At 43.5% G+C, this 16,912-nt stretch overlaps 6 protein-coding genes across 6 annotated transcripts; 2 read left to right on the forward strand and 4 right to left on the reverse strand.

The window, feature by feature from the left end:
* Positions 1-1,080: 1,080 nt before the first annotated feature.
* Positions 1,081-6,276, reverse strand: EAF02_012161 (uncharacterized protein; the record flags this gene model as incomplete). The annotated part of the gene is made up of 5 exons (XM_038908209.1): positions 1,081-3,948; positions 3,999-4,493; positions 4,541-4,636; positions 4,694-6,136; positions 6,223-6,276. 5 exons carry the CDS (start codon positions 6,274-6,276, stop codon positions 1,081-1,083), a joined length of 4,956 nt encoding a protein of 1,651 aa, XP_038751992.1.
* A 534-nt stretch (positions 6,277-6,810) lies between these two features.
* EAF02_012162 (uncharacterized protein) lies at positions 6,811-8,033 on the forward strand (the record flags this gene model as incomplete). Its single annotated transcript, XM_038908210.1, has 6 exons — positions 6,811-6,856; positions 6,913-6,935; positions 7,008-7,022; positions 7,077-7,105; positions 7,174-7,254; positions 7,319-8,033. The coding sequence occupies 6 exons, from the start codon at positions 6,811-6,813 to the stop codon at positions 8,031-8,033; spliced, it is 909 nt and encodes a 302-aa protein (XP_038751993.1).
* Positions 8,034-8,518: 485 nt separating this feature from the next.
* On the reverse strand, positions 8,519-11,521 carry EAF02_012163 (uncharacterized protein; the record flags this gene model as incomplete). Its single annotated transcript, XM_038908211.1, has 3 exons — positions 8,519-9,990; positions 10,037-10,874; positions 10,922-11,521. 3 exons carry the CDS (start codon positions 11,519-11,521, stop codon positions 8,519-8,521), a joined length of 2,910 nt encoding a protein of 969 aa, XP_038751994.1.
* A 575-nt stretch (positions 11,522-12,096) lies between these two features.
* On the forward strand, positions 12,097-13,382 carry EAF02_012164 (uncharacterized protein; the record flags this gene model as incomplete). The annotated part of the gene is made up of 2 exons (XM_038908212.1): positions 12,097-12,319; positions 12,370-13,382. The coding sequence occupies 2 exons, from the start codon at positions 12,097-12,099 to the stop codon at positions 13,380-13,382; spliced, it is 1,236 nt and encodes a 411-aa protein (XP_038751995.1).
* A 537-nt stretch (positions 13,383-13,919) lies between these two features.
* EAF02_012165 (uncharacterized protein) lies at positions 13,920-14,496 on the reverse strand (the record flags this gene model as incomplete). The annotated part of the gene is made up of 2 exons (XM_038908213.1): positions 13,920-14,001; positions 14,228-14,496. The coding sequence occupies 2 exons, from the start codon at positions 14,494-14,496 to the stop codon at positions 13,920-13,922; spliced, it is 351 nt and encodes a 116-aa protein (XP_038751996.1).
* A 142-nt stretch (positions 14,497-14,638) lies between these two features.
* Positions 14,639-14,926, reverse strand: EAF02_012166 (uncharacterized protein; the record flags this gene model as incomplete). Its single annotated transcript, XM_038908214.1, has 1 exon — positions 14,639-14,926. The coding sequence occupies one exon, from the start codon at positions 14,924-14,926 to the stop codon at positions 14,639-14,641; it is 288 nt and encodes a 95-aa protein (XP_038751997.1).
* Positions 14,927-16,912: the final 1,986 nt, after the last annotated feature.

Consider the following 16,912-nt stretch of genomic DNA (forward strand, 5'->3'; position numbering starts at 1 on the left):
TTCTCCTAGATGGAGTTATAACTTGTGCAGGATTTGGATCTTGAAATAGCGTTCGTTGATTTGTGTGAAATGAATGAATGAATGAATGAATGTAAGATTACTTTACACAATTCCTGATCCCCACTTGCCTTTTCTTGCACCACGACGTTGAACTAACATAGCACTCCCGCAGCGAGGTACATGTAATCTATTAGAGCAAAATTCATCTGTTAAAGCAACAAGGAAGACTTGAATATTCAGTCCTCTTGCCCATCCATCCACGAAAATCAAAGACCCCCAAAGTTCAAACAAATCCTTATTCGATCCGCTAAACGATTACTCACTTTTTATGAAGTAAATCAAAATACTCAATTTACTATTAAATATTTACCCACTAGCAAAAGTAATCCAGAGAATCGAGAGGGCATGGGTACGATATATATCAAACACCAGATATTCAAGTATAAGTTGCAAACCTTTTAGTTATTAACACATCAATAATCAATATCAACATCAATAATCAATATCAACATCAATAATCAATATCAACATCAACATCAACATCAACATCAACATCAACATCAAAACCAACACCAAAATCAATACCAACTCAAGACTAGCGCTGTACACTCAGAGTTCTATTCCCTCGACAGATTTCAAGTGCACAAATCATATTTAAAAACCTAATACCTACTACATTCACAAACTAACAAACAGCGAAATCATCACAGATTACTCACGAATCGAAACCTTGAAGTTTTGATTCCCAAATATTCAAACATGATTTCCACATTAACTAGGTATTTCAAATTATCTTTCCCTTCAATCCTATTTGCAAACAAAAAAAAGGTATCAAATCATATTGACCAAACAATGCAGACGCATCTCGTACATGCTATGAGAAAAACCAAGTCCGTTCTCTCTTCTACCCTATGAATATACCCAAACACCACCATCACTATCCACACAAAAAGATATGCTAAACATTGTTTCCCACCTCAACGCTATGCTCAAGACCAAAACATGAACCATAAGACCATCCCCATCCTAAGACACCTAATCATAATGATCCTACAAATTCCTATTCCCAATTCCAATGAATCATGACATATTGTTAACCAAATCCATCAAAACGCTTCCTTGCCTTATATTCCCATTATTCATCGCTAAACCTCCTTTAATCCTCTTAGGCTGGTGTTTTCCTTTACTGCTCTTCGCAGCCATCGGTTCTTTTTTGGTGGGCATCACGCCCATTCGCGCGTTTTCCTTGTCTCCATCTTCGTCTCCCTCGATATCCATCAAATCAAGTTTCTTTCTCTTCCCCATATCCTTCTCTACCTTAACCCACTGCGACAATCCTACACTCCCCTGCGTCGCAGTCCCCGACACCTCCCACCAATGTCCCATCAACTGCTCTTCCTTCAACTCATAAACCCACTTCTTCTCCTCCATCAACCTAACAAATCTGCTCACCATTTCTTCCTTTCTGTCTCCTCCATCATTCTCCCCCTTCCCTTTTAGCGTCCCTCTACTACCCACAACTAACAACTTCGTCTTCGCTCTGGTGAAAGCCACATTAATCCTCCTCCAATCCTTCAACAACTCCCCAATATTTCCACCCTCATTACTTCTCACTAAGCTCAACACAATGACCTCCTTGTCTCTCCCTTGAAACCTATCTGCAGTATGCATCTCCACACCTTTAGCGGTACGGAGACTATCTTTAAGTAAAGCTAACTGGGAGCGGTAATGCGTCATGACCCCTATCTCCGTAGGATCGATACCGACTGCTATGAGAGAAGTAACAAGTTGTGTTACGATTCTGGCTTCTACGTCATTTACAGTTCGATTTCCCTTTTCACTTTCCCGCGCTATTTCGCCGAGACCATCAGTATCAACGAATGCTACGGTAACATCCGGATCCAAGAGATCGCGTAACCAGCATCTTCCCTTTTTCGGTTCGAGACAAATGGATTTTTGTGTACTGTGTAAGATACTACTGGGTGTGTGATGATTTGCTTTCAAAGCGTCCATATCGGGAATAACTATCTTACGATTAGCGACAGAAGTGCTACCGCATTTAAGACGACCGTTGTAAATGAGTGTATTGGAGAGAGCCATTACGTCGGCATTCATGCGGTATTGATGTTCGAGGTAGACGACGCTTTGAGGATGGGCGTCGGAGAGATATTTGAAGAGAGAGATATCTAGACCTCCTTTGCGGGCTTCTTCGTCTTTAACCAAGGGGGGGAGTTGGTTGTGGTCTCCCACAAGGATGAATGTGCGAGCGAGGCGAATGGGACCAACACAGACGGGTAGTGTAATTTGAGAAGCTTCATCTACTATGCAGTAGTCGAATGTACGTTCGTTGAAGATGGGATGGTTGATACCGAGGCAACTCGTGGCAATAATTGGTGTGCCATGCCAGACACTTCGAATTTCTTCCATGGTTTCTTTAGGATCCACAGCGAGTTTGGCAAATTCTTGAACATCGGGGTGGATCTTAGCTTTAGTGCCTAGACGCAGGATCGGGATTGAGTCATCGCGAAGTTTCAGAAGGATATTGTCTACAGCTGTATGAGTGTAAGAAGTGAGGAGAACGGATTTCCCTTGCGAAACAAGAGCTCGGATGATATGAGCAATAGTTGTAGTTTTTCCAGTACCAGGCATACCAAGTACTAAAGCATAATCCTGTGCGGACATGACTTTTTCGATAGCACGGCGTTGATCCACATTGATACAAGACCGATCTTTGAGTGTATACTGAGTGGAATGCGGTTTGAACTGAGGAGGATTGAGATCAACGACTAGACTTCGGATTTCGCGTGATCCAAATGGACCTTCGGTCATGATCTGGATGAGGTTATTCCGAACGGTAGCAAGACCATTACTGAATTCATCTTTATCGAGACGATAAAGAATTGGATCCTCTTTGATTTTCCCAATAGAGTCAGCTGGTGTAGATCCTTCAGCAGCGACTTCCATGATACTAGCAAAGACCTGATTATTAATCTCATCGAATCCGGGTTGTCTAATGCGGGCATTGTGTAAACGTCGATCAACAGCGACTGTAATCCTGTTCTTGCGTACGTTCGTAACGTAACCTTTGGCGAGAGCAAAATGGCCCTTTTCATCTGAGATAACAATTGGCTCTCCTACTATTATCTGAGAGTCCATGAAGGAGAACCCGGGAGCTGCGGTATTTTTTGGTTTGATCATGGTGTATCGATATCGATTGATCTTCTCATTGTTCTGATCTTCATATGCCGATCCTTCCTCAATTATAACGTTCGAGAAACATCGACCAAGCTTCTCTCGCTCTGAGCTCAACATAGTCCATAGTTCTCGACGAAACTTCAAGGAATCTTTCTCTTCTTTCGTAAGAAGATCATCCCATTTGAGGAAGAACTCTTTATGCTTTGGAGTAAGATGCTTAACTACTTCATCAAACTTCTCCTTCATACCGCTTGTCTCTCCAGTTCCATCATCAGCCAGCTTGTGATAAATGAAACAGGTATTCTTCGCATAACATCTTCCACACATGTTCTCCTTTTTGAGCATTGGTGGAAGTTGAGCATTTTTTTCACGGACAAAACACGCGAGCTCATTCCGCTGCATGATCATGTGGCGAAGCTCATGACGAATGGCAGGAATTCTAATGGTCTCCGAAGTTTCCATGTAGTACAAAATCCCATAAGCAATCTCAACATCATATCGATCAGATATGAGAAGATTGTAAAGCGCTGTTTGTGCACGGTTGGCAACACTGGGATTCTTGCCGGTCTTGACCTCAAAGGGTGCGGTGAGAGTTCTTTGCCCTTTTTCGTCTCTCATTGTGATTTGCACCGTAGCATCAATGTTACCTTTGAGACCATACATTGGAGACCAAACGTGCTCCTCAACATCGAGAAGATTACTGACGCACATAGCCACAGCATCACCATTTCCAGCTTTTACTAGAGCTCCAGGCTGATAAACCAGGTTAGTATTCGGTACGGAAAATGGATTGCTTTACATACCTTTGGTTGGGACGACACAAACAATTCTGCCCATGCTTGTAATTCTCCCATTTTACTATGTAGATGTTCTACAGCCTGGGGTATTTCAACCTTGATAACATACAAGTCTTCGAGATGTCTTTGAGCAAGCTTATCAATAAGCTCGCCAAGAAACATCCTATCCCAGCGATTGACAAGCATTGCAGCTTGAAATATCTCATGAAGGATTGTTCCATAAAGCATAGCTGGAGATGCTTCACCAGTGGCTTTGACCCTATCTTGAAGAACTGCACGACGAGTACACCCGAAAGAATCCGCTACTACAAGCGCAGAGATAAGATGGTCCGGGTGAAGAATGATCAAGCCAGAGTTATCATCTATGACACAAATTCCCTGTGCATCAAACTTGCCAATGATATGAACAAAAGCCTTTGTGGTCACAGGAGTATCAATCCAGGTGCCTCTGAGACACACCATTCTTTTGATTTTTGAGCGTTCAGGTTGAAGATAGAGTATCTCGTGGGTGGTTAGCCAAATCATGGCAAGAGTTCATAAGAATTTACCTTTTCTGGTTGCATTCTACCATTAACACCTTCATACTGATTATCATCTATCATGGTGACAAGATATCTTTGGATTGCGCGAACTTTTTCCATAGACTAGACATTTCTTAGCATTGAATTAATAATATATTGCTATGAATTTCTTGGACGTACAGGCATTAAGCTATTTGTTGATTGTTTTAGTGACTGCGTTGCTGCTATCTCTGCGGCCGCAAAATCTGAATCGTCTATATCGTCGCCATATTCATCATCGGACTCCTCCTTTCTAGCTGCTGCACCTCTCGGCCTTGAAGGTGGAAGTTCCACATCATCTACCGGAGCTGATCCTGCAAATGCAGCATCGAAATCATCATCGTCCAAACCTTCACCAAATTCGTCGCTACTGTCGTCCTCCAATGCTTTCGACGGGTCAGGACTTCTGGATACAATCTGGGGTTTATACGTAGAGTGAGCTCTGGGCTTAATTGGCGATTCATATGTTTTCGGCGGTAGTGGTCGTGACATTGAAGCTGAAGGAGCCTGCGATTGTGATTCAATAGCTGAAAGTATCATTCCACCAATTTCGTCTAGACCATCATCGGAACCATAATCTGACTCGGCAGTGGCAGGTCTTTTTGGACTCGGTAAAGCAACATGAGATTCAACATTCGTACTTGGTGAGGAGGGCGGCTCGAGTCTCCTTTTTAAGGGCGATGTCCTCTTCTCAGTTCCTTTTCCACCCAATGGAGAACTTGGTCCTTCAAATTGAAAATGACCTTTATCGGGAAGAGGTGATGAGCTGGAAGGACCACTAGAAATTTCCTTTGCCTTATAATCTTCCTGCAATCTCCTCATCAAACCCGGCGTATCGATATCTCTACTGTTTCCTATCCTGCTGGGTTGGTGTCTCTTGGGTTTCAATGGATTGCCAAGACTTCTTGATCTAGTCAATCCTCTAGGTGTATTTCCTTCCCTCGATGATTGCGGAGATGCGTTTTCCATAATTCGCGAGAGCTTAATGTCCTTAGTCTGACCCAATTTCATCCATACCTCGACTTCTGGCCCCGGCCTAGGAAAAGAATCTGCTTGCGAAGAATGACCTAGTATAGGTGAAGAACTCTGTGCCCTGCCAACATCATTATCGCCCCTCTTCCTCTTTCCCAATTTGCCGCTCTCTGGTTCAGGTAGTTGTTGACTATCCTTATTCGTATCCCAAATTATACGATCGTCAGGTGATACTGCTTTAAATGGTCGTCTGAAATCCGCATTCTGTGTGGGATCAAACCCCATTGAGGGCGTTGAAGGTACATCTGCCGAAGTAGAATCGTCAAGAAAGACATCTTCTTCTACAGAACTCTTCTCATCTTTTGATGAACCCTGCCGCCGCCTATTGGAAGGCGTGGCAATTCTACTATCCGTCTCCGATGATACTAAATTTATAACCTCTTTCGAATCATCTCCCTTCCCAGGTTGTTCTCGATATTGAAAGTTGCTAAGTATATTCTTCGTGGTTGTAGAAACAGGTACCGGCGGTTTCTCTGCTAATGGTTTCACGGGAACTTTGGGCTTTTGTTGTTGGTTCTGGTAATTCTTATTCCTCTGCCACGGCTGTCGAGACTGTGATTCAATTAGTTTCCATTTTAGTTCATATAATGATCATATGTTTGTAGTGTAATTCCACAGTCAGTAGAATGTATACATACGTGGTTCTCTTTTCCTGAATGATTAGTCTCAGAGAAGGACTTCTGAAGAGGCATTATATCTTCACAAAATACGAATTGGTACTAGAGTACATGAAAGATGATGTTATGTTATGGAAATATAGCAATATGAAAAGTAATCTGAATCATAAAGCAATTTGTAAAGTGTTAAATGTAGCTGGGATGTGTATTGATTGATAGTTCTTGCACTTTGTGGAGTAGATTACGCGACTACGCGATTTAGAGACGCGCTTTCCATTTTTATGTGTATATTACTAGTCCTAGCGCGTGTTTTGAACCGTTTATCATTCCACCCCTGTCTTCACACCATTCGGTGATTTTATCTTTGATCCTCCGACTATCGGCTAAAGGTGGAGAAGCAGCGGAAGAGCTTAGAACCCCTGGGGTTGATAAGATTGTCATCACACAGATTACACGAGATCAAAATAATTTCTCAACAGCGACAGCTCAGCTCAGATAATAGGTAATTAGATCAAGGTATGTTGTACTAATAACTCATCAAATTCGACACAACTCTCTACAAAGGGCATTGTACTCATTTCTAACCATTTAATAGTCCCAATCGCGATCATGTCGACCGAAAAGCCTCTTCCCTTCGTTTACCAGTTCGCTGCTGGTACGTTTTACCCCTCACCCCAGATCATGAAATTGAGACTCACAAAGACAATATAGGTGCGATCGCCGGTGTATCTGAAGTAAGTTCTCTCTGTTGCATATCATACGAAACTTATAGAACCACGTAACTAAATTATGTGCCATTGCGATAGATTCTTATTATGCAAGTGCCCCTCAACATAAGACAAGCATTTGCTACTGCATCATACTGACTCGTGCAGGTACCCGTTAGATGTCGTAAGACTAGAGTGTAAGTTTTGAGTCCCTCTGCGCCAGTACATTAAGTAGATGTCAGAAAGAACGTTAACGGAAGGATAGACAATTGCAGACCAGCTCCGCGGGGCCAGATGGCTACAATGGCATGGTGGATTGCTTCAGAAAGATCATAAAGAATGAAGGGTATAAACTCCCCAGTAATACTAACCCATCAATCTCAAGATGGGCGCTGATGTCTCATTCAAAGTGTCTCACGACTATACCGCGGAATCGAAGCCCCAATTCTAATGGAGGCTCCTAAACGTGCCACTAAATTTGCAGCCAACGAATCCTGGGGAAAGTTCTACCGTGATATATTCGGTGTCGCCAAAATGAACCAATCCCTCTCCATTCTCACTGGAGCTACCGCCGGAGCTACTGAATCCTTCGTAGTCGTCCCCTTCGAGCTCGTCAAGATCCGTCTACAAGATCGCGCCTCTGCCGGAAAATACAGTGGAATGGTTGATTGTGTTACCAAGATTGTAAAGGCCGAGGGTCCATTAGCTCTTTACAACGGATTGGAAAGTACAATGTGGAGGCATATCTTATGGAACGCCGGATACTTTGGATGTATCTTCCAAGTCAAGGCATTGATGCCCAAGCCCGACAGTAAGAAGCAAGAAATGATGGTCAACATGATTTCCGGAGCAATCGGTGGTACCACCGGTACAATCCTCAACACACCAATGGATGTCGTTAAATCGCGTATTCAAAATAGTCCCAAGGTTGCCGGATTAGCACCGAAATACAACTGGGCTTGGCCAGCTCTCGGTACGGTCATGAAGGAGGAAGGTTTCGCAGCATTATACAAGGGATTCTTACCTAAGGTTCTAAGATTGGGACCTGGTGGAGGTATTCTACTCGTCGTGTTCACAGGAGTAACAGATTTCTTCAGAAAGATGCGCGCAGAGAAGGGACTATAGATCCGTTCGCCCGGTTGTGAAGGTGGGATGGAGAATAAAAAAAATGAGTGGGCCATTTTATCCTTGTACAGGTGTACAAGTCTATGTCATTTGAATAGAAGCGCAGGAAACATTTAGAAGGCATTACAAACAATTTAAGATTCAAGAGATATCATTTGATGTAAACAGAATACATATCACGAAATTTCACATTACTCAAAAGAATGAGATATTTGACTAAGGCTCGCCGAAACAACTTCACGCTCGCTCGATGTCTATCCATTTTCCTGCCCGCTAGGTATATATTTACTATTATACTCGTAACTCCACCGGCACCCAGTTGTCAGGCGCTTCCAAACTTCCCATCAACCATTTTCACGCGAGCCGTCCATTCCCGTTTGGCATCCTGTTCCCAATATATATCTTCTGATTGCAGATCCCTGTTTGATCACATGCCTCCGTAAATTTCACTTCTCACCCCGTATCCGATATGAAGTCGCGCCGCCTCACAATAAACTCTCGTATGCATCCAAGCCGCTCTTCTTCTGTGGTTGCTGCTGCTGCTGCACAACCGGCCTTTGCTGTCCCATTCCCATTCCCATTCCACCACTTCCCAGCCCACTTCCACTAGTACTCCCAAATGCACTGTAGTTACCTGCACCCCCAGTCCCCGCACTGGGTGGTGGAGGCAATGAAAAACTTGAGAACGCACTCGAGGCGCTTTGAGAACTGTTCAAGGCGGGCCTGGCTTGATTCATTTGGTTCATAGAAAGTGAAGACATTGAGTTGCTCATTGAAGAGAAGGAGGAATTTAAAGGAGGGGGTGAGATGGGTGATAAAGTCGAGGTTGTAGGTGTAGAGCCCCATGGGTTGGGAGTTGAGGATGCGGCTGCACTATTCCAGTTCAAAGTTGAGGTTGAAGGTTTGGGCGGAGGGAACGCGGATTGAGGTTGTGAGAAGGAAGGCTGGGGATGAGAGAATGAAGATTGTGGTTGTATGGGATTTGAGTAATTAGATTGCGGCTGAAGCGGTTGTGAGAACTGAGTAGCTGATGGTATTAAAGCACCAAAGCTTGAGAAGTCTGGAGTGACCGTTCGTGATGTTGCTTGTTGTGGCCGAAGGACATTATTAATTGAGTTGGAAGGGTATGTAGGCGCTGTTGGCGATGGGGTAGACCAAGCAAAAGATGGTTTTGGTTGCGCCGACTGTGCTTGTTGAGCGTGGGGGCTTGTAGGATTAGAATCCCAACTGGAGTCTAAGGCGTTGTTTGATGAAGGTGCACCAGTTCCGCCTTTAACAAGTCGTTCGAAATCCATTTCGGGATCATCCGATCCCACGGCGGGTGGGAAAGCCGAAGCGGCGCCAAACGACATGAAATCATCGGTACCGTTTGCCCTTACACCTGCACCGTTACTGCCGGAAAGCTCTTGCAACTTCTTTGTTTGCTCAGATTCGACTCGAACAGATAGGCTTTTGATGAGTTCCATGAAAGATTGGAATTGCTGCAAATTCAGGAGTGGCCCCAAACTCATATTCCATAATATCGGGAGAATATCCATGGCAACGAATTCTGCGTCGGCTATCGTACCTATCTGTCTAAGAACGTTTAAAGCAGCGACTGCAACAGCAGGTTCTTTCGTCTTGATTGCCCTAATCAAAGGTATTATTTTCTCCTGCATGGTATATTTGTCAAGGGGGGTAGATGTGTTTTTCTTGGCACCCCCGATGCCATCCAGACCATCATTGCTAGAAGTTGGATCATTTGAGCCACCACAAAGAACCACAAAAGCCTCTAGCCCTCGGACCTTTATTCCTAGACTGCTGGTCTTTGCGAACACCGAAGAGATGACTGGGAAAAGTTCATTCTTGATAGTAGAAAAATCAAGGATAGGAAGAACTACATTCAAGCTTCGTAAAGCAGCGTCTACAAGTGCATGCGTTGGCGAATCTATCGATATTGCTACAATGGGCAAGATATCTAAGGCAATTAGCACAATACATCTGATCTTTGGCGAATATCTTACCATCTTTAAACTCTTTACCCGAACAATTGACTGATATTACTTGAATATGCTCCAACAATACCATCAACCCAGCTTCCTTTGCAGCATCACGCTCGGTAGGAGGTTTGGGGTTATTCAAAAATATCTCCTTAAGCCTAGGCATGATCTTTTCGGTAAAAGGCCTTCTTCCGGAGGGTAATAATTCGATTATTTTGAAGATATTTTGTAAAATTAATGATATCAGTTCTCGGTCCTTCATTTCTTCTAACAAAGCCGGTAAAACCTTTTTTTCCATGACACTCTTTGGGAATGATGGTAACACCCTGGACAAACCACGCATGAATTGGGCCTTCTCGTTAGGAGTTTTGGCTGGTAGAGAGTCCAAGAATCGAATTGTAGATATCAAAATGTTATTAAAATAAGCGCTGTCCTGAAACTCTTTCGCGGTCATACGTTGTGCTGGACGTCTAGTGATCAATCGCGGTAGTACCTCTCCAGTCATATCTCTCGGCAATGGCTTTTTACATAAGAAGGTATTGCTAGATGAAGGGATGGTGGAAGATGAGGTAAATAGTCTTTTGTAGCCAGATACGCTATTGTTGGACTCCAGTGGTGATGTATGAGGTGAATTATAGAGAGCGACAATGAGAAGACCCAGTGAGAACATATCTGCTGAAACATTTAAATTCGAGTCTAGGACAAAATCTGGGGAACAGTAGTCGAGGTTGATCTGGACAGAACGAGGTAGTCGAGGATCGATGTTCAGAACCTCAGAGAGATTAATCGGTTGCACTGAAGATGCTTTAGTCGAATTGTCTGGCGGACTGCAAAAGCTGAGTCCACTAAGTTTCCAATCAGACTACAATAATTAGTCGCAGCATATGCAAACATGCTTAAGAAACCCACCTTAGCATTCACAAACACAGCATCAGGAGTCAGGTTCCCATGCACGAGGCCAGCATTATCGTGTAAAAACTCCAATGCTTTGCTGATCTGCAGAAGACCCTTTTGTATTTCCAATTCGTCTATCTCAACCTCTTTCCTCCTTCTGCCACCTTCCGAATCCTCTGTGACATATCGACTTGAGCGTCCGCCAATCCCACCAGCTCTTTCTTGTTCATCTTTTTCCTGCAGTAGGCCAGATAACGAGGCCGTTACGGTTTCCGTCGCAAATTGTAATCCTCCACCCCTCAATTCTTCCACCGGCTCTACCAGTTCCAGAATACTAGGATGCCGCAGCCTTGCCAAAGACGATGCTTCTTTCTTCAATCTTTCAATTACCTCCTCAGTCGCACGCTTCATCGAGGTAGCACTCGATCGCCCCAAGGATCCTGCATGTGCGTCTAAGGCTTTGCGATCGAGGACAAAGACTGAAGCAGTCTTTCCTGTCGATTTCTTCTTCGCATCGTATATTTTCCATGGTCCTGAGTATGAACTGGGTGTGGACGAGACTGAGTAGTTCGAGTTGATATTCGAGGTGAAGGACTTCAACGCGGAACTGAACATCTTCGCAGCTCTCCTCCCACCAACACTAGAGTATCAAAGGATTGTCCGAACTTCTGGCGCATAAACCTTAAACCCTTGATAATTATATTGTTAGGAAGCTTATCTTGACTGGTATGATCTCGTTAAAGTGACTGTTGTTGATTTTCCCTTGGACTTTTCATAGACGGTGGAATGATTTCGTTGTGGTCTCGCAACCGTTTCCTCCCTCTGGGTGTACAAAAATCGTAAGCCTTGTCAAAATAATAAAGGGACATCTATTCTGGAATTCGACCTCTCACAACGAGTGTTAAGCTTGTGATTTCAGGGACATATTGCTTACATAAGTCTGCATAAGATTTAAATGTTATCTTTTTAATCCTTGCAATCTGATGGGACAAGATTATGCTGGCACTCCGCGATTCGGAGCCGGGAAGTGGTCACAGCATCTAAATTTATTTTGGACATTGAGGATTGAATGACTGACTCCGAGGACCATTTCAAAGCATAGGTGGGATCTTACTCATTTAAGAAGCTCAAGTTTCCCAATTCACATTTCGAAGTTCATCCCAACTTTTTATTCTTTGAAATTGATCAAAATGCTTCGTCAATTGTTCCCAAGAGGGGCAGCTTTCGCAAAGCCGAGCTCAAGAGTGTTGAGGCGATGGGAGGCTTCTTCGAGATTATACAGCATACAAGCAGAAGCTGCTTCTACGACGAAGCTACAAGACATCGACCCTACCAAATTGACTATAACGAAAAACACTACTCCTAATGAACTACTTCCCCCAAATGAATTGGTATTTGGAAGATCGTTTACAGGCAAGCTCCTCGGAGATCTCACAAAATTACCCATTGCTGACCGCCCATAGATCATATGCTTAGCATTGAATGGACAGCTTCAGATGGATGGTTACCCGCACGCATAACTCCTTACCAAAACCTTTCCCTCGATCCCGCGTCCTGCGTTTTCCACTATGCGTTTGAGTGTTTCGAAGGCATGAAGGCATACAAGGATAAAAGCGGAAAGGTACGGCTCTTCAGACCTACCAAGAATATGGAACGAATGAACAAATCCTCCGCTCGTATTGCTCTGCCGACTTTTGATCAATCCGCCATGATTGAATTGATCTCAAAATTCGTTGCTATGGAGAAACGATTCATTCCAGAAGAAAGAGGATATTCATTATACCTGAGACCGACTATGATTGGAACACAAAGAACATTAGGTGTTGGACCACCAGGTTCCGCTTTACTATATGTTATTGCTTCTCCCGTCGGGCCATATTACCCTACTGGATTCAAGGCTGTGTCCTTAGAAGCTACAGATTATGCCGTAAGGGCATGGCCTGGAGGAGTTGGAGACAAGAAATTGGGTGCGAACTATGCTCCATGTATCTTGCCACAAATAGAGGCCGCCAAGAGGGGGTTCCACCAAAACTTATGGTTGTTCGGCGAGGAGGAGTATGTTACCGAGGTTGGAACTATGAACATGTTTGTGGCTATTAAGAATAAAGAAGGTCAAAAGGAATTGGTTACCGCTCCATTAGACGGTACTATTCTGGAAGGTGTCACAAGAGACTCTGTTCTATCTTTAGCCCGCGAGAAGCTGACTAAGGATGGATGGATTATTTCTGAACGTAAATACACTATGAGTGAGTTAGCAGATGCATCAAAAGAAGGTAGATTATTAGAGGCGTTTGGGGCAGGAACCGCAGCAGTCGTCAGTCCAGTGAGGAACATCTCATGGAAGGGCAATTTGGTCGAGTGTGGATTGAGGCCAGATCAAGAAGCTGGTGAGATCGCATTGAAGATGAAGGAATGGATCGAGGCTAGACAATATGGTGATGAAGAGCATGAGTGGAGTTATGTTGTACCTAATTAACGAGCTGTATATGTATACCTATGTATTCATAGAGCCGGATGAATGGAAAAGCGAAAAATGGGATATATATTAGTCATACTTTGAACTTTCAAATTCACATTCACATTGTGAAATGCATTCTTGTGCCGGAGTTTGAACAGACGAATGGAAACATGATCGAGGTTGAAGAGTCATCAGATCCAATGATGACCAGATAACAATCCTACCCTTAAGAGCGGTACGCGGGTCTTTCATCGAGTTCCAGAATTTTCACTTTTTATTCACCACATGCCGAACGAAATTCACAGTAAGTTCATGTTGGTGCCAAGTTCCTTAGGAAAGAAAAGAAAAGAAACTCAATAATATTCCTTCGCTCTATTAGCACGCATAATATTCCGTGCAACCCGTACATCTTGGAATTCTGCGCAAGATGTTCATAGCCTTCCATCATCAGTCCTTCGTATGTACAACTCCCCTGCTCCATCAGTCTTCGTCCTTGAGCGCTCCATCCAGTTCCAGATTCTCCATTGTAACTTGCGTGCCCAATAGTATAATGGTTTATGATTTGTCTTCTGGCTCCTTCAAGATCCCCTCGGCTTCTAACCTTCTGCGTGCTTCTTCTAATGCCCATGTTTGTATCCTGTGAATGATAATTAGCGGCTGTTTGTATTTTGTGTATGATCATGTATCTGTAGAAGCCCATGTTCTCAATTTCCCTCGCTCCATTCTTGCCACAACCCCTCCACCCCTCTTCTTAAAATCCCTGGTCTTTCAGTCCATACCAAATTTTCCCAAAATCAACCATTTCACCTTCAAACTTTCACCCATACTAAGATCCCCCAGAAATGAAGAAATTAAAAACCTACGAGGTATCTGGCTTAACCGCATAACCCACAATTCCAAAAGCACAAGTTCCAAAAAACCCGTACACCCATAAATTTTCCCATCCCTCTTTCTCGGCCTTCTCTCCAGGTTTCACTCCAAATAACCATCCGCTCGGTGGCTCATAGTGGTCACCATGATCTGCTGACTTTCGGGCTGCGGTGATAGACAAATTTCGTGCTTGGTTGAGAACTGCTGATTGTGTGCGGACGATGGTGCTGGTAGCGCGAGGAATGGCGCGTGTAAAAGACATTTTCGAAAAACTCGCGAGAATTGAAAAAACGAACTGCGATGTGACGATTTGCGAGAAAAAGAGAGAGTGCTGGTGGAGTTGTTGATGCGATGGTGGTGATGATGAGGTCGTGAGGGTTGATCGGTAATATTTAGCCAAGACGCTAATTTTCCGCTCCGCCGGTTGCTTGGAGTCGCTCCCGAAAATGAGCCAAAACTTGAAAACGATCTCCACAAATTGGACAGGTTGTCTTAGTAATCTGCATTCTTACATGAATGATTGTGGTTGGCTCTTGAACCTCAACCTCTTCAACGTCAACCTTCTTGACTTTCTTGTTGTTGACCTTCTCCAAAATCTTCTTCTTACAAGATTCATAGGTGTCAACGACTTTGTTGTTTAATCTGAACAAAAAGAGTTTACCCAACCAAAGAAATTCATTTGGAGCACTCATGATGGTTTTATACGTGACTTTGATATAATGTGGTGAGAGGTATTGGTAAGGAATGGATGTGAAAAGAGTCCAATTGAGTTTGTTAAAGGTTGTTGATCTGAGATTGTTTTTGGAAGAACATTTCTGGAACTGATTTGGAAATTTATCTGTGGGAGAAAACCTTAGTACTTCTCGGCGCCGAGATAATCACCTTCAATGTGATATGAGAATGGTTCATGGGAATGGGAATGGGAATGGTCCTCGGAGACAACTGTCCATGATCTTGGTTTCAGTCTTCAATCCATGCTGGTCTCTCTTTTGTTATGGCTTTCCTTTGAAGCCAGACACTATCTCAACAATGTTGCTGGATGCAATACCGAATGTGCAACTGCTGCATTTTGGTGGATGTATTACACGCTTCAACATATGTTTCGCTCAGTTCCCTCTCTTCTCTGTGTTGCAGAACTACTTCAAAGTGCAGTCTTCAATGTTGCTGCCGCTCAACGCACACCTACCTCCATGTTATCTAGTCTCTCTAGGTGGTAATTTCAGGACTTTTCTCGAGTCGCCTCTAGAGTTCTCTGCATCATTGCAGGCTGGTCTTGAGTTTGACAAAAAGCTGTGTGGCTCCGCAGAAGTCGCAAGATCTTTGGCTCCGTCATCAATTCTCGCATTGCTGTCTCGTGGACATCAAGGTAGATATCGGTAGACTGTGCGAATCGTCAACCACATTGACGGTCTAGTTTTCTAGCAGTTCGTGGTTTTGTGGTTTTGTGTCCTCCCATGGGCAAAGATATGGGTTTTGGACTTTCGTGCCATTGTGTTTTTGATTGACCCCAATGCTATACCACCTATCCAGCATTCGTTGTTTGAAGTTTGCATAAAATACTGAGAACCAGTGGGTTATATTCTTGAGAAGATCTCTTTAAAATTTATTACTCAAGTCCAATATGCCCAAAAGCATGCTGCATTGAGTTCCTAATCACTTTGTGACTTTACTAGCGCGTCCGCACAGCACTTTTAGAGCAAGACTCATCAACCACTGATTTAAAATCCATATCAATGATAGTAAAGCATACTGATCATATCAAATGACTTGAGCTTGAATGCTAACTTCTTCGGTTTCATACAAAGGTTACCACTTCATGACCGAATTTTCTTTCGGTGGCAATGAATCAGACGACACAGTTCGTATCATACCACTATCTACCTGCAGTCCCATAATATAGAGTCTTGACATCGAGACCCAGACCGAATTGGTTTCCCAGAACCGCGTCTGAGCATCAATGCATTCTTTCGCCTCACAACTTACAAAGGCTGGCTTCGCTGGACTTAAAATAAAGTGCCATCCTCCTCCCGTGTCTCTCGTTTACAGTTTCTCGTTGAAAAAGTTTCCCAACGAATTCTTGAGGAAAAACAGCTCAAAGTTTACTATTTCTCTAGCCCACGAACTCTAGCTTTTAGGAGTAAAGTTCCTTGGACGCAGTAGCTTCATTCGTGCTGAAACATTGTCTGCGGAGTATAAGGGTACGCTTGCTCCGTCAAGAGAATACTTCCCGCATCTCCATTTTCTGGACCCTGCCCCAGCCACTTGAAGAGTACCCCGAAATCTCGCGAATCTGCCTTGTTTTCTGGAGAAGGATTATGTTGTGCTTGTGGCTGATAATGGCGGTAAAGTGTGTTAACTTTTGAAGATTTAGTTTTTGCTGGAGGAATAAGTAAAATTGTCGATATTCTCTAGACATTGTGAATGTCCCAAGAAAAGAGAGGTCCAGGACGCTTGTGAAAGACTGGTAGTTCCCGTGCCTAGCCATGCTATTTATTTCAATCTGTCCACATTGATGGGTTAATTGTTGAGAAAGAGGTAGAATTTCTTTCCAATCCAGTATAATTCACAATGAAAAGGATGGCAACGATAGAAGTTACAGCAGAAGCGATAATCAAACAAATCTGGGTCAACGTCGAGCAGGACAGTAAAATTAACAAGATTGGTGTTGATATCAAGTG

The sequence above is a fragment of the Botrytis sinoallii genome, assembly GCF_014898435.1.
Source record: "Botrytis sinoallii strain Bc 23 chromosome Unknown BSIN_043, whole genome shotgun sequence".
In the NCBI taxonomy this organism is placed as follows: Eukaryota; Fungi; Ascomycota; class Leotiomycetes; order Helotiales; family Sclerotiniaceae; genus Botrytis; species Botrytis sinoallii.